Below are 23118 nucleotides of genomic sequence, written 5' to 3' on the forward strand. Positions count from 1 at the left end.
CTGCCATCTTATAAAGAACTCTCAGCTCTGTAGCCTGCAGGCTTCTGATGTGTTTCATTAAATTCAGCTGCTTTCCAAACACATGATATTATTATAGACTGATTAGATGAACTGCACTTTGGTACTAAATGTGATGTTTTCATCTGGTTCTAATTTTGTCAATATTTGTGCAGTGCTTGAGGCCAAAACTTGACTCAGGCTGACATCATCTCTCTGGATCCATTAGCATTGACTGGTCTCCTTTGGTACAAAACAATCTCCTTGCTCCATGACTTTTGCTACTTTCCTCTATTAGGTGATCTTATCGTACAGATATTTGGAATACCGCTCAAAGTGCTGAGGGTTTTTTGGAGTGTATTGTCAGCTCGAGAACTCCTTGTTTTTGTCTCTCAAACGCTCATTGCTGCCCCTCTGCAGCCTCCTTTGTAGCTGCTGTGAGCCTTTGTGAGGCCACACAAACTGCAGGAGATTGGGGAACTGTTCCAGCTGGAAAATAACCTTGCAAAGGAAAATGTAAATATCTTTATTATAATTCCATGTTTCCAGGCTAGCAAGATTATCATAAAAATAATAATAAAAAAGAAATTGCCCGTTACAAAGTGTCTTCTGAATAAGCTAAGAAGCTTAACGTGATTGATCGTCCACCTTCCAATTTGTGCAACAGTCCTGTAGTCCACTTGAGAACGTGAAAAGCTGCATCATGCATTACCTGCTTACCACCAGCCTTTGTGTATACTAAACTTTAAGGCAGTGTTATCTTAGGGTAATATTCACTACTTGTCAGACAGTCTAGTACCTCTCACAGTTTGGCTTTTATTGAAAGTAACATGCTGAGTCAGCAGTGAAGTTTTTCTGTTTAGAGAGTTCTGTGAGACTGAAGGTTTTGGGTTGGTTTGGCATGTTTTTTTATTTTATTTAGGACACAACTACATGCATCAGTTGATTATAATCAGCTCAGAATTTTTTAGTGGCTGATAGTTCAGACACTGATTTCAAGCCATTTGATACAATTACTGTTTGGAAATTTTTTTAACCATAAACCTCTGGACATTAGGATTCATTTGAATGTCCAGAAAAGAGAGCGTAATTTCAGATAGAAGTTTCTTTCTTACAGGGACTAAAGCCTACTCAGAAGCAAATACAATTCTTGCCTCACGGTGTGTAAGTGTGATAAGCGTTGCTGCTATCCATGGGCATTTCTACTTGTCTATAACATGCAATTTCCACTTGTCTGTAACACAGCTGAAATCTGTATTATATATTTTGGCTTGTCAAACTATTCGTACAATATGTTATTTGGGTATGTAGTGACTTTCTAGGCCATTCTGCCCTTGCCCATCTTGAGGGAATACTACTTTGTAGCTTCCTGGGCTTGCAGTGTCCTGTCCCCTTCCCCGTGTGCTTGCTTTCTAGCGTACTGAGCTTTGATTACCCGGGTCGGGATTGCACTTCTCAAAAAAGTCACGGTTATGCATCCTATTTTGAAAAGGATTTTTGAGTGAAAAGATGGGTGCCTTACCTTTGGAAGAGCCACCTTGACAATGTATAAAATTATTTGATACAAAAATAAACGTGGGCCCTTGGTGGTAGCTGAAGAAACCCTGGCTAGCTCCTGTGCCCCGCTGCTGTCAGCAGGCAGAGCTCCCCCGGTTCCAGTGCCTTTGCAGCCTGTGGGACAGGGCCTCCCACGTGCATGGATCAAACCAGTGTGAATCGCTGATGGGAAACTGGCCATTTGAGTATAGTTACTTTAATTCCCCTGGTTAAAAGTGTTAACTGACTTTTTGTCTACTTTAAATGAATAAAATCAGTTTCTAATCAGTGAAGACAAGAGATTTAAACTGCCATAGTAACATTGGCCCTAGGTGAAACACATAATAGCCTCAATCTGCAAATATGGCAGTGGTGACGCTTGTGTGTTCCGTGGGGCTAGCCTTCTTGTCTGGCCTCACCGCGTGAAGTATCGGCTGTGGTGTCTTCTTCACATCCTCAGTTTTGTTTTGGTGTAGTTTGGTTTCGTCTCAGTTGTGAGGACATCCTATGTTTCCATCAGCTGGGCAAACAGTAGTTTGAAGTTAACTACTAAATACGTAAGTCATGCTTTCGGGTGGTGGGTGAAAATTTGTACGAGAGCGGACGTCCCACGCGCAGCCGCTGAGCGAGGCAGCGAAGCCTGAGCCCGGGCTGGGTGGCAAGGCTGCTGGAAGCGTCCAGCAGTCCTTCTTCCTTATGTCCCTTCGCAGTTACACAGGCAAGAAGGGGCCTTGCGTGTTGCCAGAACACAAGAACAGCACACATACATCTACATGTACATTGTTGGTTAACTTCTTGGGGGGGTTGTGGCTTTTCAAAGCAGGCTGACCCTTGGGTTTTTAGGGGTGATTCAAGTTGACTGTCACTGGTATTTGTCCTTGGATAAGTACTTACAGGTACTGCTGCTCTGAGTTACTAATGAGTAATTTTCTTTTAATGACTTGGGAATTAATACCGTACTGGTTAGGGATGTCTGCCTTTAAGTCAATTTTGAAAATCCTTTTAAAAACCATGCACCTGCCTGCATGCCTGTCTGATTGCAGTCATCAGGAGGAGAGCACATCTCTGCACCAGGTACGTACACACACCATGTAATGGCTCTCTTAGCAAGGCAGTAATCCTACATCTTAAATCCCAGCAGAGATTAAGCAAGGGTTAAAATTTCCAGTTTGTGGTGGTTTGGGTTTGTGGTTTTTTTCTTCAGCTTTAGTTTCCAATGTAAGCTGTGCTTGTACATTACTTATGAAAGCTTTTTTATTTCAGTGACAGCTGATGAGCTATGGAAAGGAGCTTTGGCAGAGACTGGTGTGGGAGTAAAGAAAGGAAGAGGAAAGAGAAGGAAGAAGAAGCTAAGGAAGAATCTCAATAGAGGCCAGGAGATTGGTGAAGGTAGATTCACAAATCAGGGGCTGAAGAAATGTCTTGAGCTTTTTGCGTATCATATTTCTTGATTTAATAAATTGAAAAATTGCTGTTAATGTCTCTGGTGTCAGAACTCCTTGAGATATTTTTGTCTTTTAAAAAAAAATCCTGATAAGATTGTTCAATGTTATTCTTGGATTCTAAATATAAATTCTGTATCATAAACCACACTAGAAATATGTGAAAACCTTCCACTGGATTGCATTTTTCCAGCGTGCAGAGTTTCGGTTCCAATTTGGCATAAACCATGATTTTTCTCTGTTAATTTTAAGGACGTTCTGGTTTCCTCTGGCCTGGTCTCAACGCTCCTGTGATACAAAGTGGGAGAGTCCAGGCAGTTACCCAACGAAAAAAAGAAGAACGAGACAGAATTCAGTCTGAAATTGTTCAGCAGAGAGATACATGGGAGAAGAAGAGAAAAATAAAAGTTAAGAGAGAGGGAGGATGGAGTGGGAAATGCTGGGGAGGTGTCCTTCTGGATCCTCCTGAGCCAGGTCCTAATGGAGGTAAGAAAACGGATTATCTGTCTTGGTCTTATTTAGCCTTTCTGATAAGGGGCTCATAGAAAGTGAGATCCAGACTTTTCCTGTGACTGAAAATTGATTTTATACTTCTGTTACATGCCCATACATGAAGCAAGGCAGCTAACAAGTTCTATTAACACAAGTGACATTTATTAAATCACTGCTTAGTTTAATGTAGCTGTTACACTATTGTATTAAGCTACAGACAGTACGATGTTACACTGTATTACGGAGTACTGTATTACCTTGTGGACTGTTACAGGAGTCATGAAGTATGGAAATATTTTTCTGTGTTCAATATTGTCTTGAGTATGAAATATAGTCACAGGTTGTTTTATAGTTTCTTGAAGGATCCTATGGGATAAATCAGGCTTTTATTTTCTAGTTCAAATAATGAAATTGGTTAAAGATGATGTAGTTTGAATGTAGCTAATAGAAGTTATTTATTTACTTACTGCCTTGTTAAATATCAAAGTGAAACTAGAGTTCCTTACCTTTTTCTACAGTGCTGTTCTTCAGACCACTAGAAATTTTGTTTGTAGCTTTGTTTAATATTTCGAAGCCTAATCCTTCTCAACTAATGAAAATGAGTTCTTACTCATATTCAGCTGAATTTTTCTCGCGAAGCACTTGCTGATGCTTGTATGCGTGTTGTCTGTAGGTTTTGTGGTAAGATGAGCGAAGACAGACAGTTCATGTTTCCTAGCACTGTTGTTTCAGACTTGTCACAGTTATTCCAAGCATTAAGCTTGGTCATGTTTCCGCAGCTCCCTTTGTCGAGAATATGTTCCCTCAGTGCAAGCGTGGATCTTGGAACATACATTGTAGCAAGCCAACATGAATGGAAAATTACGTGCATGAAATCACACTTGGGTCTTGCAGTCACCTTTGCTCCCCAGTCTGCCTGGTGCTTTGTTTGTTAATTTCTTTCTGTCTGTGAATATTTTCTGGTTACATTCTATTTGCTGTTAATTAACCTTTTGGACATGTTTTGAACCAAGCCATACAGGAGGGAGACCATTGTCTTTCCAGCGTGATATACTGCCTTTGTCTGTGTAGACTGGAGTTATGCTGGCATTTTTGTAGCTTTCAGCTTCATAGAGTTATGCTGTTGCAGCTGTCTACTACTTCTGTGTTCCCTTTCCAGGTTTTCCATTCTGGTAGCTGGTACAGATGATTTTGTGGCTTCTGTTACTGTACTGTCCTGAGATGCATTGTTTACCTTGTGAATTTAGGGAGAGCTTGCCTGCCAGTCTCTTAAGAGTATTTTTTGGTTGTCTTCAATTTTAAGAGCAATTCATTCGATTTTAATATCAGCATAATACTGTGTTATACAAGTGAAAGATTTCCTATATTTACTTCCCTGTATTGCATTTTATTACCTTGAAAGTGAATATTCTGTGGAAGGCAGTGATGTGAGAGTGGGCTTGGCAGACTGTCACTGAATCTTACAACTGTAAAAATCAAAGATTTGAAAAATTAATGAATTATTCTGAATTCCCCATAAGTCAGTGGTGGAATATAAAGTCAAGAAAACTTCATGGTTCTAGTTCCATACTTGGAATACAAGACTATGTTGGTTTTAAATTCGAATATATTTTCAAGTAGTTCATCCCACTAAAAGAAGTGGCAGCTGTTGCAAACAACATTTATGCGTGTATGAATTTCACCTTCCGGTGCTTTCCTTCATTTTGCATTTGGCTGATACTACTGATGCTGATCACTTGTGTTAAAGTTGGCTGTGCGGAGGCTGTAGTAGTCAGGTCCAGTTCTGCCAAAAAGAGGAAAGGGTACTACAATCAAAAAAGGAAAATGAAACTGACAGCTTGTATTATAAATGTGCTTGAGAAAAAGTAGTTTCTGATGAGTATACACTAATTTCCTTTTAATCTGTTAAAAGTTATGGGGATTTTCAGGTCCCCATAGTCATTTCAGCATCTTTTTAGTCAGAGAATTAATGATTTTTCAGGGGAATTGGGATGCTGGCTGTGTGCAAAGCACTGTCAAGATGGTAGAAGGAATAGACCTGAAACCGCCAGACACAATAAATCCTTTTGTCCTGAGACTGTGGTGTGGCTGGATTCCCTTGTGTCTAAGCAAGAGTGAGTTCTGACAGACATGCTGCAGTTCAGCCCTTCCTGCTGCTCTGGTGTTATTCTCTGATAACAAACAGAGGTTGAGCATATGCTGCAGCTTCCTTTCAGCAGCATTCATATTTTCTAATGAAAACAGGTACAGGAAGTTTGTAGAAAGCTGGATGTTGTTAGCCTTCAACATCTGACAGATTTGGTTGAAACTGACCAATATGTTAAAAAATAAATGAAAATTGTGGATATACTGTGCCTGTATGTGTGCCATTCTTTTATGGGGATCTTCTTCCACTACACCTTTATTTATTGTAAATGTGAGTAGAGAAAGAACAGTATTTCTCAGTTGAAAATACCATTATTTTTCTTCCAAGTTTACGGTGTTTCTTTGCAACTGAGGAGGCTTCAGAGAAGGAGCCTGTTGGCATTCATATCCTCTGCTGTGAGCGAGAAGCCTACTTCTTGTAGGCTAACAGATCTCTAAATTGTGCCAACATGTTCATATCTGTAATCATCTTGGAGGTTACGTGTAAACGATAAAGCAATGTTTGGTGAAGGAATGAGCCCTCCATTCTCCATCATTATACTGTTTTCAGCTTTCCTCCAGAATCTCACTGTAACTACACCAAATAAAATAAGAATTAAATGTTTTAATTAACACCGGTCTTCTATGTTATACTGAAATGCTTTTGTTCGTAAGATAATTTGGAAAAGCAGGAGGTTGGAAGGATCTCTTATATACTCTCTGTGTGATGTTCAAACAGAGCCCTTAAAATGGTAAAGCAAGACAAATTTTAAAAAAGTTATTATTTTTCTTCTTTTGTGCTACTCTGGTTATTTAGCTTGGACAGTCTTTGGAAACTGTTCCCATCTTACTTCGCTGCATGTATGGTACTTAAAAAGATGAGGAATTGATTGCAGTTGGAGGCTGGTGTCCCTAATAGAGTACAACGAATATATTTAACAGTTGTCATCTCTTAATTATAACAGGAGCTGTATTCTAATTATAATAAGTAGTATTACACTTTCTGGGAAATTAGAAATTTAACTGGATTTTCTTTAAAACTAGTTTTCTTCACATAAGTTGATTTTACTGAAGAAATGAAAAAAAAAATCCATGCTTTATAAATAAGAACTATGTGCTGGTTTTTCACTGACCTTATTCTAAAAGAGATTGAATGGAGTCAAATAAAGAAAAGTATGAGGTCTTTTTAAAAGGAAGCAGCTAATAAAGCTCACTTTAGATATGTTTGTTCAAATTATTCTTTTCTACTTATTGCTGAGATTAATTTATAAGTTACAGTTACATAAAAATAATGTCCTTTTGAAATTATACCACCTACAGGGAGCTGTGCTGGTAGACAAGTAATACAAGGAAATGTAATGCCCTGTTTTTCTCCCAACAGAAACTTACGAAGATTTTGAAGCAAGAGTCATTGAGGTAAGCATCACAAATAATTTCAAGGACTTTAAATAACAACCACTGTTTTGCATCGAGCTTGCAATTATTTAACCAGTTTTTACTAAGTCAGTCTTACAGCAATAGGAATTAGTCTGGTATTCTGTTTCAACTGCATGACATAACCTGTCATTCCTTTCATTGGGGCCTTACTTTCTCTGTTGAGCAAATAATACCTGATTCAAAGATGCTTTTGAGTAACTGAAATGGCAGTAAAGCATTGGGTTTATTTCTCAGACAAAACTACAAATAGGAAGTTGTATAACTCTGCTTGTAAATTAATTAATTAAAGGGAGGGGAGCGGTGGCACAGGCCAGAGAGTGAATGGAATGAAGATCCCGTTTTGTGTGCCTCTCAATTAATAAAATACCCACTTAGCCTAGATGTCTTAACCTGTGATATTTGTACCTTCTGGGAAAAATATTCTGACAAAATTTCCTATTCGTAGTTTTATACCCACTTTATTGTTGTGCTTATTCATAGAGTAAGGTTGATGCTTTTGACTGGACTAATGCAAATCTTGTTTCCACCCTGATTTCTAAACGTTATTTTGCATCATCTCACTTTTTAGTGAGGTGATGGATAGATAAACAGTTTGATTGATAGATATCAAATCAAAACTAGTAACTGACAAAAGATGTCTGTGTTTCAGTATTTTCCTTTTCTCTGGCTGTTAGTAAATAAGATCTAATATATGCTGTAAATCCTTCTATCTTAATTTGCAAGTAATAAGGTTGTCTGCCACATGCTTATCTCGCAAACTTGATCCTGGTTGTACATCATAGATTCCTATTCTCTGTGCCCTTGAACTGTGACTGGCTGTCTAGGGCTTCCTGATGGAAGTGTGGAATATTTTAAAGAACAGCATATGTGCTGAAATGCATTCTGCGTGTCCTAGATATTTAATGAAATCACTGAATCACCTTAGAATAATTTTCTTGTGGTAAGTTAAGAAGCTACAGAGATTTAAAAATATTTAATCTCCTATATTTCATGACGTTGTCACCTTTTTCAAACATACAGTAACTTTGCAGCATGTAACTGGTGGTATTCAACCGCTTGGTTGGTGTGAAGTGATATTAGCTCACTACTAAATCCATGTCACTCAAGATACTTGCTGACCGACAGCAAAACTTCAAGCTAAAGGGTAAAGACCTTAACACTACCAAAAAAAGTTCTTAATTATTTCAACAGAAGCACCACTCAGAATGTGGTGAGAGAAGATAACTTATTTCGAATATGATAAAGGCAGATTTTGCTTTGAAAGCAGGGTAATCCATCAGTAATAATTTTCTGCTTGGTGAAGTGTAAAGTGTTAGTAATGCAGGCATGTGGACCCACGTTATGTCTCAATGGAAAAGCCATTTCTGAAGATGACAAGTTGCAACTCGTTCCAAAGCGGATCATTAACAGTTAGTGCTACACACACCCACACTATCACAAAACATTTTATGCTTCCCATCTATCTTACTATTTTTCTTTCATTTGAAATAAATTAGTTGCTATGGAAACCATAGAACTAGTATAAGTATTGTTGGGGGAATGTGGGCTTCAGAAATAAATCGATTTCTGGGGACATATTTGCTCCCAGCCCAGAATCAGATGATGCACAGCATCCAGAAAGGGAGCATCTCTGAAGTGAGAACAATTATTTGCTCTCTATCCTTGCACGTTCCCTTCCCTTCTAATTTCATTGTAATTTTAGTGAGGCTTGTGATTGCAGTTTTACAGCGCTGTGTCCAGAAGTTTATTTTTCAGACAACTAATATCTCAAACCTGTTTATTTTGTTTATTTAATGCATAATGTGTTAAAAGGACTTGATTTTTGCTAAAATGATTGATCCAGTAGAAAGCAAAATGCTCTACACTGTGACAAAGTGACCACTTCCAGCTGGGGGTGTCAGAAGGCCCCCAGATAAGATTTTGCCAAGTCTGTCTCGTTCAGAAGTATTGATCAGATTGGTGATGGAGAAGGGGCTGTGAGAAATTCAGTGTAACTTGCAGCACTTTTGCTGGGAGGAGATCTTAGAGCCATGCCCAGCTGCCTGGGCCCTGAAGCCCACCAGGGCCTGTGGAGCCCCACAGAGGCAGGAAGCCGTGCCTGTGCAGAGGTGGCAGCAGCAGCTGTGCGGTGGCTTCTTCGCGTAACGGGGCACCCAGGGCAGCAGAGCCTGAGCCCCCAGTGACTGCTGCTGAACCATCACAGACCAAAGGAAGTCCTAAGGACTTTTTGTGAAAATTTGAATTGTGCTTTGATAAAATAAATTAAACCTTGTTATACAAATACTCTGGCACATAAATCAACCCAGTAGTTTTGCAGGTAATTAGAATCACAGAGTATCTTGAGTTGGCAGGGACCCATAGGGAGTGTCGAGTCCAGCTCCCTGCTCCTCCCAGAACACCAAAACTAAACCATCGGACTCAGAGCGTCGCCCCAGCGCTCCTTGAACTCTGTCAGGCTTGGTGCCATGACCACTTTTGTGGGGAGCCTGTTCAGTGGCCAACTGCCCTCTCGGTGAAGAATCTCGTGGAGAAGAACCTCAGGGCACATTCCTGGCTCACTCGGCTTGCCGTCAGCCCAGACCCCCAGGTCTCCTCCTGCGGGGCTGCTCTCCAGCCTCTCGGCCCCCCAGTTCATGTTGCATAGGCAGGGCTACCCCATCCCAGATGCGGGATCCAGCACCTGCTCTCGTTAGCTTTTGTATGATCAGTGATCACGCAGCTCTCCGGTCTCTCCAGACCTCCCTGTAAGGTGTCTCTACCCTCGAGGGAGTCCACAGCTGCTGCTGATTTACTGTCAGCGCCAGACTGACTTAATGTACCTTTGACTCCTGTGTCCAGATCATTTATGAGAGCATGAAAAGCGCTGGCCCCAGGACTGAGCCCACCAGCGACTGGTGGCCAGCCTGTTGTAACCCCATTCGCTGTAACTCTTTCGGCCCGACTCGTCAGCCAGTTGCTCACCAGCGTGTTACGGACGTGCCTGGCTGTGTGCTGGACATTTTGCCCAGGAGGATGCTGTGAGAGGCAATATGGAAAGCCTTGCTAAAATCCAAAAAAAACCCCCACATCTACTGGCTTCCCTTGGTCAACTAGGTGGGTGATGTCAAGGTAGTTAAACAGGACTTTCCCCCTGTGAACCTGCTGGCTGTAACTAATTGCGTAACCTTGTCACTTCAGAACATTCTCCTCTTTACCTACCTGCAGATGAAATTGCTTATTAGATTTATGGTCCTTTCAGGATTACCACCAGAACCTTCATTTGCAATTAATATTTAACTACTTTATTATTGAAAAACTATACTTATTTAGCTACTGCTTTGAAAAATATACTTCTCTATTTTCTGACCACGATCTGAGAGCCAAGGTATTAACCTGAATCAATACACATTCTGTAACAGGTGCACATCAGGTCTCTTTGATTAATATGAATGTTGCATCCTGAAACATAAGGATGTTTATACATGTTACTGCGTAAAAACACCCTTTTATCACTGTAAGACAGACTGTCCATTGAGTTGCCATGCAGTTTTAAATTGGTAGAGGTGACTGTGCATCACTTTACTCTTGTTGTTACTACAGCTTCATTTGCTAAACAAGCCTGTGAAACACTGCCTGTATTTTTAGCCAGTATTATGCTGTGCCAGTGTCCAGATGAGGTATTTGTTCCAAAGTATCTGGAATCCAAAGTGTTTGAATTTCTATTTAGTTTCATTCACAGTATATCATGTTGTGTTCCACTACCAAAGTTCACAGTGATGCCCTTTTTGGGAGGGATCACACACTCTCTGTCCACTACCACGCACTGTCATATACTGTTGGATAAGCTGGGTTTCCTTCGTGCAAATCCTTTTCAAATCCTTTGATAAAACTGGCAAGGAATAGCATGTTCTTAATTAGTAGGATGCACTTGAAAACAGCTCTTCCATCTCAAGATTCTGCATTGTGGTCATTTTAAAATCTCATATGCAGATTTTAATCTTTTTGAGACAGCAACTTTATCCTGTATCTCTAAGCAAGCTAAAAATGCCATTGCTTTTCTTGCCAGACCTTATGTCTGATTGCATTTTTGTTGGAACATGGCCAAAAATCTCCCTTTTTGAGGCAGGAAAAAGTGAACCAGTCCCTTGACAATAAAGTCAGAGCTGCTGCCTAAACTGTGAAATCAAGTGTTTACTTGGTTTGGAGAGAAAGGAAAAGGTTGCCCTTTAAATGGGATTGTAGTCAGAGGGAAGGAGACTGCCATGTCCCAGTCCAGAACAGGACCGTATGTGTAAAGCAGAATGTCCCTTTATCTGCCAGTTTTGCAGGATTCATTGCAACACAAGGCTGCATAGGTTTAGGAGCAGGGTGCAAGACATGCAAGAGACCTTAAAGCTACATCGGTATCTAGTCTCCATCATTGTCTCTTCTTCTGTTTTCTTTTTTTTTTTTTTTTTGGGGGGGGTGCTGGGGGGGAGGTGGGTGTGTGCACGGGGCAGTAAGCGGATACTTCAAGTTAGGGTAATATGTAATGTCCTTTAATAATAATACTTTTACGCATTGCCTTGTTTAGAGGCTTAGGATAAAGGGTGGAACCAGAAGTACTGAATATCAGCTGTGAACCACATCTCTCATGTGGAGGCAAGAAACTGTTTCCCGTCGTTTTGTTTTTAGCTCTTGACTCCTTGTCTGTGTCACCTGTCTTTGGAATGAAGGTCAACTGCTTTTTGCTTGAAATTGTTTTGCCATTCCTTGATGAGGTATTTTCCATATGCAGAAATGTCTTATTCAGAAATCATTTTCACCAGCATTTGAGAATTTTAATGTTGTGAGAATAGGAGTCTTTCCATTGTCTTAACTGAAATGTGTGGCCAGAATAGGTAATATTTTGCCAGAATTAAAATAAAACAGATTTTAAATGGGCTTGAGTAACTAATAGATAGTGTGTACAGGGTGCAAGAGTAACAACAAAGTTAATACAACTGAGAGCAGCATTCAGTTATTTTAAACTGTGTACAAGCATAACCTCGTGGAAAGTACGTTAATATATTGAGTCTGTCTAATTAGGAGAGAGGGATTATGAGAAGCATTTCCTTAAAGGGAATAGCCTGATTCCCACAGCTGCTTGTCTGAAAGTTAAAAGAATAATCAGGCAAGTCAGAAGTTGAGTTGACTGACAGTCCTCTATAGGAAAGTTTCTGAGGGTTCTCTCCTGTCCTGATAAATGAGCAAATGGGTTTCTTTGTCCTTGGTTATCTTCCTCCATTTTGCTGAGAGGGCGATCAGTTGGGAATCCATCCATTGGCTCGAATGACTTCTAGATGAATCGCATGTATCAAAATCCTTCCTTGCTCAGTGTCTGAGACATGGAAAACAATATCAGACTGGGTAACTCAAAGTCATAAGTTGGTTTATCTTAATTTTTTTTTAAATCCTCCAAAGAGGAAAGGAATAAGCTGGTTTACATGTCTGCTGTGATGTAAAGCAGCAGATTTAAATAATGAGCAAGGGAAATTTAAACATAAAGAATGAGTTGCAAATGGAAAGTTGAATACTAGGATGGATTGTCTGGGAGTATATGGGATGTCTGTCGCTGGAGATTTTTAAAAACAAGTTAGATAAATCTGTTGAGAGGAGGCAGGGAATCAATCTGGTAACCTTCTAACCTATTTTCCTATGATTCTTTTAAGACTTCAGGTGCATTTCGTTTAATCTGTAGACATCTTTGTGCATTCCACTTTATTCTAAGTAGCATAATTATTAAGATTAGGGCAGATTTACCTTCAAAGATACACACTCGGCTCCCAAGGAATACTGATCTGCCACTATGATGAGGTGGAAGTAGATCTGCACTGTTCTCAGTGTGTGATGAGAGGGAAGAGGAATGCTTTCCTCCCTGGCGACAGCTGGGCATAGTCTGTCATCTACTCCATATAGACGTACCTGCAGCAGCTGAACTGTTCTTTCTGCGTTGGATGCATTTGAGAACAGCGTTTTGTCAGAACTTCCAAAGGACTCTAGCAAATCTCCCACTTGAATTAAAAATGTATTTCCTTCCTTCTCCTCATTTCTAGAGTCCCCTCTCCCACTAAATGTAGTGAATCCCTCCATCACTGAGCTCGTGTTTCTTCCTCGTGTTCTGTTTGCCCTGAGACAGCGTTGATGCCGATGTTTTCTCATATGTCTCTGCTACCCAGCAGTGCTCTTTTATGGTGACAATAAAGACATCGAGCAAAATGACTTTCCAATATCTGCTGCTCAAAGTGATGATAACATCCTTGCAAATGAAAAATAGGGTCTTTTTCAGGGTTTTTTTGACAGTCATCTTTAAAATTTTTTGATAGACCTTTCTTTGCCTTGCTGCCTGAGTGAGTCATTTTTTTTCCTGAATAAAGTCCTCATATTTTTCTTTTTTTTCCCATTTTTAATTTTTTAGTGTTCCAGTGTAAGATGAGTGTTTGTAGGGTCCCTTCTGTTATTTTGACAAAGTTATTTTACTCATTGGGTATGATCACTACTGAATTTAAAACTAAATTGCTGTTTAAGGTCAACTTTGACTTTTCAGAGTCTTCAACAGAATGTGTGAAGTGGTACCGGTATGCACGGAACCAAATTAAATTAAAATCAGTTCAATGAGGGATATCTTTTCTGTTAATGAGTGTGTTCAGTCTAAATCTTAAGATGACATTTGGTAAAGGATCTGACCTTCAGTGGCAGTTCGTATTTAATGCTCTATGCCACATATATCTAAACAGACATGAATATAAACCTATACAAATGAGTTCGGTTTCAAGATTTGTTGTTTTCTCAAGTATCTTTGATACATTCCTGTCAGATTTGCCATTGGTGCCTAGAGATGATAGAAAATAAAATGAGTAGCAAACTTGCTCAATGTCAGAGGTGGTTTGTTGCAATGGATTGCATGCTTCTATACCTTGCTGCACGTGCTGGTGTGCATATGTCTAGACTTCCCCAAAACAGCCTTTAAAGGATGGTATTATTGGGAAAAAAAGCTGGTGAACCATGTGTAAGTGGATCATCTGATCCATTTACATACCAAACTCCCATTGAATAGTCTTTAGGTATTATGCTGAGAATAATAAATGCAACAAAAATGAACATTTACATAAGCATTAATGAGATGTCCTGAATTGCACTGTATACTTTTTATACATTGGGTTTTTAATATGCAAAATGAATGTATTGTTGTCAGGTTTAAAACCACGTGTGTGTAGTTTCTTCTGAGATGTTGAAGAATCAGAGGAGCCTTTTCTGTTAGTTCCTCTTAGATCAGGAGTAGCTGTACACACAGCAGACTGTTGTGGTGGGATTTGGAAAACCTATACAATTTGGTAAAGCTCCTTTAAATAAATGAGTTTTTGGAGTGAACTGGGCACACTGGAGTGAAGTGGGCTTTGACTCTGATGTAGCAGAGGCTGTTTGGACCACTTAGCCTTTAGCCGTGTCTGTGTTGGAGGGCAGCTTGTAACGGTTGATTTGCATGGGCCCCGCTCATAAAAGTGATTTTTTTTGATGGGCCCTGCAGTTGGCAGTGCTTTCAGTTAATTGAAAGGGCACGCTGCAGAAAAGTGGTTGTTGTTTTGTTTACTGTGACATGTCACAACTGTCTGTCAGTTTGGATACTACACTAGGTATTTACTAAAGCTGGCCATTCTGTGCTGGCATAATTATTTACAGTCAAATTCATTCGATTAAACAACAAAATAAGTTGCTGTGCTATGCTTCCATGTGTTATAGAAATCTATTTCGATGCTTTATTATGTCTGAATAACAAAAAAGCTTTTAGAAGCAGGCTGAGGCTCTGCTGTTATGTGAGATTACCACAGATGTCAACTGAGGAAGAGGAGTGCTTTTTGCAAAAAAATAGCAGCAGCAAAAACTTCTACATTCAAAGGCAGCAGTGAGCCCAAGATAATGGAGTCCTATAATTTTCTGATAACAAATATGAGTTTTGAAATAAACAGATCTTTTTTAGCATTCTTATTTTAAATAGATTGCATACATGATGCTCTTTCTATATGTCTTTTCCATTATCTTTATCTTCACAACAGTACAGGAGATTAAAATAATGTTTGCTGGGAAATTATGCTTTGCAGCGGGAAACGGAAAGCCATTTTTAAAAGGACTGTCTTGTGAACAAAACACAAAAGCCCCTTTCTGTTGTAATTATTCTACTAAAAAAGCTGTGCTGCCCTTCTAAAAGAGAAACATTGCTTATTAAAGTTTTTCTTATAATGTAGAAACAGAAAAGCTAACTTGATTTTTCCCTGCTTGTAGAATAGAGTACAAACAAGGTCAGATTTTTCTGTAAAGTAGAGCTGAAGCTGCCGCAGAGAAGCAGCTAGCTGGGGTGAGTGTGAAGGGGCAGCAGCAGGGACTGTGTCTTGGATTTGTTTCTGGCTTTCCCACAGACTGTTGCATTACTTTAGAGTAGGTGGCTTGGGCTACCTGTTTCTTTCTTTCCCTGCCAACCTGAAGGCACATTTCCCATTTTGCTCAATATATTATGTATAAGAAGAATTGCTGTGAATAGAACTGGTGGTAGTATTTACTGTTGTTTAACATAATGTAGTAATAGTAGTAATTAAAATTTACTGCTGTGGTTGACATATGCCGATCTTATTTTAACTGGAAGGTTAACATTTCATGTTATCAACCATCCTCAGATGAAATCAACACGGTGACACAGTACAAAAAGTAGCCGACATGTTATCCTGTGTTGTGGTAGTATTTGCCTTGCAGTGCAATGAAAATTAGAACGTGAGACCTAGTCATCAGTACAGCCTGAAAGCGCATAACATGAGGTTAGTGGCCCTCTGAGTCTTTCATAAAGGAGAGCTTTCTAGGAGAGAAGATAAGGTGTAAATAATGTCTTTTGCAAAAGACAGATCTCAAGTATTTTTGTCAAACACTGACGTTTGCTGCCAGTTGTGAAGACTCTGCCTTTTGTTCACTTGCTGTTATGTTTATGCTTTTTTGTTTTCGTTACCTGTTTCTTAGAAAGATAACTTCAAAGAATTTTGTGCAAGCATTGTCCCATTTTAACCTGGTCAGTGTCAGAATAGTTAGGATATGGTACTGTAATTTTTAAACAAAAAAAAAAAACAACAAACACTGATTTGTGTGTGAGTGTTAAATTGCAGAAAGTTATGGGCTTGTCAAAGAAGTTCAGGTCAGGCAATGCACTCAATTTATAGAAATAAATGGTGCAGAAGGCAGCAACATAGACACTGATATTATCCTTAAAAGCTGCTTTCTGCAGATATAAGTACACTGGTGCTTTGGTTCATATACAGAGCTTCACATGTCATGAGCTGGGTACTGGGATGTTGGTACGGTCTTTTTTCATCCTTAAAATGCAAAATCATTTTACACTGTTGAATTAGTTCAGGGTCATCTCTCATTCTTTCTTACGTTGTACATAAAACTGCATGTGACCTTTTTCTTCTGGGTGTTTGTGTGGTTTTTGGTTTTACTTTCTAAGAGTGTTGGAAGGGAGAGAAGAAGAGAGGACAAAAGAGATCTTTTTTAATACATGCATAGTAAAAATAGCTAACTGGTTCTTCCTCGGCATCAATCAAAGTAAATTGCATTGAGTGGATAATTGAGTGTATATTCTGAGAAGCGTACAAATTACATTTTCCCAGGAATCGAGTTAGTGATGAACTCTACAGAAAGCCTTTGAGAAGAAAGCTTTTTGTGTTATAAACAAGATAGTGTGCAGTAAATGAAGCCAAATTCTAGGTCTTCCCTGAATCTTCTCTTTTTTTTGCACGTTACCTCCAGTAGTAGTATTTACAGACTTTATTCTTAGTTGAATTGGCTTGAGACTGGCTTGAGACTTACGCAAAACCTGTAATTTCTTAAAGCTGGCTTTTTCTGTCAGGTGAGTTTGGTCGTTTGCTTGTTCTTCCCCTGTTTTCTTCAGACATTCAGCTAGTTTTGAAGCATGCTTGTTTTGATTGTCTGAGACCTGTTGGGGTGCAGTGTTTACCTCAAGCACTTTGGAGAAGCAAGACTGAAGAGAGCAATTTGGGGAAGAGCAGTTTTCTGATCAGGGTCTGCACAGCTTGCATCTGATACGGGTTGCTGCCCATGTGCAAAGTAGTGTTAGATTTGCTTGTCATGGTCCATTTGGATTGCTCAAATTTAGATGGCAACATACACTGCAAATTAAACTTGATCTTATGAGTTTACAAGGAAGGAGAACAAACATCAAACAATCACTCAGTCGTCTTTGTACTGACTAGACTAACACATGAATTCACTAGTTCATCATTTAATTCACGAGGTTTCTAACTCAAAAGTTCCCTGATTCATAACTCATAACTTGTAATTTGTGCATCTGTGAGCAAAACAGTTGTCAAACAAGAGGAGTAAGAGTGCTCCATCCTTCCCCGTATTGCAGCGGGAGGCGCGAAAGCCTCAGCAGTATGGCTGCTGTCAGATCTGCTTCAAAATCTTTGGGGGCAAGCTGACATATTTATGCCATCCAGCTCGGAGGTTTGGTCTGTACCATTGCCGTGAGTTAGAGGATTCTGAAGAAACTGCCAGACAGTGTGCAAGGGTGATGGCTGTGGGGGACAGTGGCAGTGGCTGCCCAGTGACCTACAGCCCTCCCTGGCCATCGCGTTTGCCTGCGCATTGCTCTCGGGCTGACGGAGCTGCTCCCAGCATACGTCAGGTCTTAGCGGCCGCTGTGTGCCAGCCAGGGCCTGAGCGGGAGCAGGGTGAACACTCACTGTTCCTAGCTGGAAAAGACGAGCAGAACTTTCAAGGTTTATGTTCCGGCAGTTGAATATCACCTGTACTTATTTAACCGTCTGAATCCATCCCCTGGCAATGTCAGTGGGGCAGCAGAGAGATGGGTTGGGGGGGGGGACTCATTCTGTTCAGGGGCAGTGGTGCTAGGAGCCGCTAGGCTTTCTTTACCAAGCCACAGAGAACTGACTTGCCTTGGGATTCCTGAGTAGCTTTGTGTTGGCACGTGGAAAGCAGGGTAAAGTCAGAAAAACAAAGGTTTGTTGCATCAAAATGATGTGAAGGACCTTGTCTTATTTCTAAATGTATTGCGCGTGCAGCTGTAGGGAACATGAACACAGGAGAGAGTTACAACTGTATCGCTCTATAGTCATTTGTTCTGCATCCATTAAACAGAAATAAATTGTCGAGATGCAGCAGGGGATTGTTAATAGAGGATAAGGCTATAGTTCCAACTTCCCACAGAGTAGCAAAAAACCCATGAGTGCGTGTTTGTTTTAAGACCACAGAGTTAATCTCAGTAGACTTCCTACTTGTGACAAAAAGAATATTCCTTAATACACAGTCTAAACCCTTTGTTTCTTTTCATAAGTCATTGGAAATTGTTTTCTAGCTATTGTTTTTACAAAGGGTGCAATAAAAAAGGCTTGTGAAAAGGAAATGCTGCATGAAATTACAGTGTCTGAGATCTGTTGTTTGACGTCTTTGACTGAAAAATTATATGGTATACAGGATACTCTCTGAGTAATAATTTACTTCAAATGAGATGTTGGCTCAAAAGTACTTCTGTGGTATTGGAGCTCTAGATTTTGCTTTTAGAACTACAGGGAGGTTTTTCTGTTCCCTGGATGACACTGGCAGTGTCTTTAGACTGACAATGAATGTTTCAGACAGTTTTTAAGGTAGCATCTGAAGCAGCCTGTCGCAGGAAAGAATGAGAGGTCAGGGCTGTGCATGAGAATTTATTTCTGATATTCTCAGCATTCTCAAGAGTTTTGGCACTGCCTTTAAAGTAGAGTTTAGGGATGCTACCTTCAACTGGTTCTGTGGCTTCAGTAATTAGATCGTTTTATCTCTTTTACCTGTCAGCCTGTACAGATGAAGTAATTGGCATTTGGAACATTCAGAAGCTTCTAAGTGAATTACAATTCGGCGTGATTACGGATCATCCTTTGGAGAGGAAACACGTGTAGTGTGGCTTTGAGCATGCATTATTGTGGGGTTAATCCAAGGGATCTGTACTCAGATGCGAGCTGTAATATGAAGCCACATTTAGACATGCGCTGTGTCAGTAGGGCATTTGAGCTATGTTATTTTTCCTAATGGGTTATAAAAGAGAGAATTTCACACATGTGACAAGGGAAAACTATTAGTACTAAACATGGCTTAGTCTCTCTGCAGATTGGGCTCATTACTGATTTGGATGAGAACTGCACTTGGAGCTTATCCCAGAGCTGCGATGAATTAGCCTGTATGAAAAACACTTCAAGTATCTGGTCAAAACCTTTCTTCTGTTTCGCTGAGTGAGGGGTTGAGGAATCCAGGTTATTTTCTGTACTGCAGATTCTTCACCTACTGTGTCCTTGGGGGATGGATGCACCCTGAACAGGATGGCTGGTTCTAATCCTCCTGCTTCTCGGAGGTTATAGCTACTGAATCAAATTCTTCAAGACATAAGTCTTTTATTCTAATGATGACCAAGTTGGAGAAAGTACTGACTGTTAGGTTATGTGATAAAAGGCCTGTCTGGCCACAGACAAGGGAGCGCAGGGGCAAAAGCAGGTGGAGGGACCCAAGTAACGCCCTGCTGGCACTCCTCCCAGGACCATCTTAGGGGAGGTGTAACCGCATTGGTGGCTCATCTGCACAGACCAGAGGAGCTCAGAGGCAGGCAGGGGAACCAGAACGACAGACTTGGAGACACAGGCAACCCTGTCTGGCTCCTCCTGGGGCTGCACTGCACTAGCTGCAGCCCAGTGGTCCAGGGGTGCCACCTATCAAGATGAGACTCTCCAGAGCACCCCATAGACTGAGGGGGGGTTGCTGCCAAGGAGTAGAGGACACATTATGGAATGGAGAGGAAGAGCATTTCCGTATTACACAAGACTTAGGGGATCTTAAGAGCACAACCAAAGGGAGAGCAAGGGAGGGGTCTAGGCGATTTAGGGGAAACAAGAGTGGGAAAATGACAGTGAGGGATAAGGAGATAGAAGCAGTGGCTTGCATTTAAGCAGGGCTGGTTGGTACACTTGTCTTGCCATGACCTGTGTCTGACTGGTACGGTTTATCCTGAATTCTTACTAAACTCAATTTCTAACTATTTTCTTGGGCTAAGGACTCTTGTTTACTATGTGCATGTGTTTGGGGGGTGTGTGGGGTGTGTGCTGTCTAAGTGCCAGCAACTGGAATATATGTATTTCCCACTAATGGGCCTTCACCCTGATTAGCCAGAGAGAGGAACAGGATGAGGTAATTAGTGCTGTTCATTTCTGTTTGTGTCGATCTGCAGGGCCAGAGCCTGCTGTGTATGTATGAATGTATGTGTTGTGTAGATGTGTTGAAGTCTGTGCCCGCTGGGACTGCATTCCCATCTTTTTGTAAGGGTACATGGATGGAGAGAGCACCTCTTCCTTTAAGGGTGCGCGGTAAAGGACCCTTTCAATGTAAAAAGGTAATAAGGGAGAAGCCATAAAAGAGAACATACAGAGGTGCAAACCTGACAAATGATAAAGCAGGCGGTAATGAGAACCAAACCTGGTCAGCCACACTAGTTGCTTAAAGGTATGTGGAATGTGAGAATGTTTATTTCATTAAGGTTATCTGATAGAGGTCCAGTGGGATACTGAGGAAGAGGGGGAGGCTGTAAGTGAAATATGCAGAGACACAAACCTGACAGACACAATGGAGGGAAGAAAAGAAACAAAGCTCGTCACACTCATTGATGGGCTATCAAAAAGCTGCAGGAAATCCAGTACTTTGCAACTGATAAGGATGCAAACCTGAGGGTCTGCCATGTTTGGGGGTGTCCTTGGAACTGTGCAAACATTGAAGGAAGGTGCAATGGAAGTTGTTGAGGCAGAACAGAGGAGGAATAGACAGAAAGGAGTATAAGAGGGGCTGGCTGCATTTAAGCTGGGGCCGATCTGTATGCTTGTCTGACTGAGCCCTGCACCTGACAACTACAGTCTGTCTTCTTACTAAATCCTTTCATAATTATCTCTGTGTAATCTCACTCTTTGTCACTTCTGTGTGTGAGGTCTGCAGGGACTTAAGTGCAGGACTTCAAGAACTGGCATTGAGTGGCCAGTGGGCCAGCAGCTGGAGTCAGACTGGGAGTGTGGGTGCCCTGTGGGTGCCAGGGGTGCCAGGGGTCGTAGCTCTCTGGACTTAAGAGAGGGTCCTACGGAACGTGAGCCCGGGGTGCCAGCCACATGAGGGGGCCAGTGGGAGTGACATCGGTGACAGCAGCTGCAGCCAGACTGGTGGTGTGGGCACCCCTCACTTGTGGTGCCAGCAACAGGAGCGAGCGGGGCCTCAGTGCAAGCTACTGGAGCCAGCGAGGGTCTTTGCCACCAGCTGCTGGCGCAGGAATGGTGGGTGTCCTGAAAATCGGCTACTGGGAGGGACCAGGGCAGGTGAAGCAAGTCAGGGGCTCAGCGCTGGTGCCGGGGACAGGACCGCAGGTCGCAGCCTGTCTGCCGGGTGCTGTGGAGGCAGCGGGCAGCTGAGGGTCTGCATCTTCCCCAAGCCTGATGTTCGTTTGTGTGCGTGTAATTTACTAGCAAATTCCAAGCTGGACTAGCCAGTGGGTAGGAAGCCTGAGCTCTGGGCATGGGATCAGGCAAGCAGAGGAGCGGTTGCCTGTGTTCAGGGGGACCAGTGCATGCTGGGTGCCTGCGAGAGAAGCCTGCGAGTGCTGCATGTTTGCTGGTGAGGACCAAGCGGGACCAGCCAGCAAGCAGAAGGTCCATGAAGCGGGTAAGAGGGCCTGGGTAGTGGTATTTGATGGACAGAAGGGCTGTGCTGGTACTCAGAGGATCTGCGTGCACTCATGGCTCTAGAGAATGGTGTGGATGTGCCTGCACTAGTGAACTCCAGTCTCTACCAGCCAAAGAGAAGGAAGGGGACATGGCTGTTTATACTGAGGTTTTATCCAGGTGCTATACATAGGTGTTACTTGAGGCAGTGCCTTGTCTGCGATGGGCTGTGGCTGGACACGTCAGTGTCCTGCACGTCTCTCTGGGATACACACCCAGCTTTGCTGCTGTTGAACCTGCAGCCACATCCCTCAGCCTGGGGCTGGGCTCCGGGCCAGGCAGGACAAAGCCCAGGGCCGGGAGCTGTGGGAGGTGGTGTCCGCTCCTGACACCCCTTAACACCTTGCTGCTCGTTGGACCTGGCAGCAAGGAGCTGTGGCAGCCTTGCCTCTGTGGAGCTACTGAATTCAGCCCTCCCTAACACATTAAGCATCAGTAGGGGCTGATAAATTCTCTAGCTAGCTGTTTTCTTCGAGAAGGTCACGTATTAGTAATCACAGCAGAAGACACTAGTTTGCCTTCTGAAGCGCTGCCCTTGCCGCTGCCCACCGTTTGCACACCATTAGGGATACCACGTGTCACCCTTGTCACTTGTCAGCAACAGGAGTTCTGCCCTCCAGCTGTCTTGTGCAATTTCTGATTTTTAGGTACGGTAGGTTTAAGTTACAGCTGGGAGATACTCTGTGGTAAAAATCTGCTCTGCCCTTTTCACGGAGAAGAGAAGGCTGATATGGACATATCTAGCTGACATGGGCTTGATTTCTGTGTACAAGTTTATTATTCAAATGTTTTCCATAACTGGCTTCCCGAGCCTTTTAGCAATGTCCCTGAGCCTTTCTAGGCTCACTTGCCTGGAAGTGCTTTTCTTCCAGCACTGCACCCTGCTCTCGATTTATCTCATCTCACCTTGTACCTTAGAGAAGAAGCACTGGGACCAGAGGTTCTTACGTCTTGAGGGGATCAGCCTGTTTCGGACACTCCTCTGCGTAACAGAAGAATACGGGTGTCAGGAGTAGGGCCTTTAGGTGGCACGTTGCTAAAAATCATGACTAGAATATGATTTATAGAAGGGAGGACTTTCCAAGAGCCACTCATTTGGCCTGTCATTCATTCTGCTTTTACAAGAATAAAACCTCTAGGGAAGCGCTGGGTTTTCGCCTTTCTCTGACAGAGTGCCACAGCGGGTAAGTACTTGAAATCACGAGAACCGTTAGCAGCCTGTCTGACTGCAGTGTATTTCCACACCTCCAGTTCTGCCTTTGAAGCTGTTGCTTGCTGTTTCTCCTCTTAAT

General features: G+C 41.8%; 1 protein-coding gene across 1 annotated transcript in view; it reads left to right on the forward strand.

Moving 5' to 3' along the window:
- MRPS5 (mitochondrial ribosomal protein S5) overlaps window positions 1-23118 on the forward strand; it is a 59585-nt gene that overhangs the window by 18998 nt on the left and 17469 nt on the right. Inside the window, exons 3-5 of the mRNA XM_055810647.1 lie at window positions 2797-2922; window positions 3228-3461; window positions 6973-7007. Of these exons, the coding sequence (XP_055666622.1) occupies window positions 2797-2922; window positions 3228-3461; window positions 6973-7007 (395 nt within the window). The remainder of the gene's footprint in view (window positions 1-2796; window positions 2923-3227; window positions 3462-6972; window positions 7008-23118) is intronic.

This window comes from Falco peregrinus, chromosome 7 (assembly GCF_023634155.1).
Source record: "Falco peregrinus isolate bFalPer1 chromosome 7, bFalPer1.pri, whole genome shotgun sequence".
In the NCBI taxonomy this organism is placed as follows: Eukaryota; Metazoa; Chordata; class Aves; order Falconiformes; family Falconidae; genus Falco; species Falco peregrinus.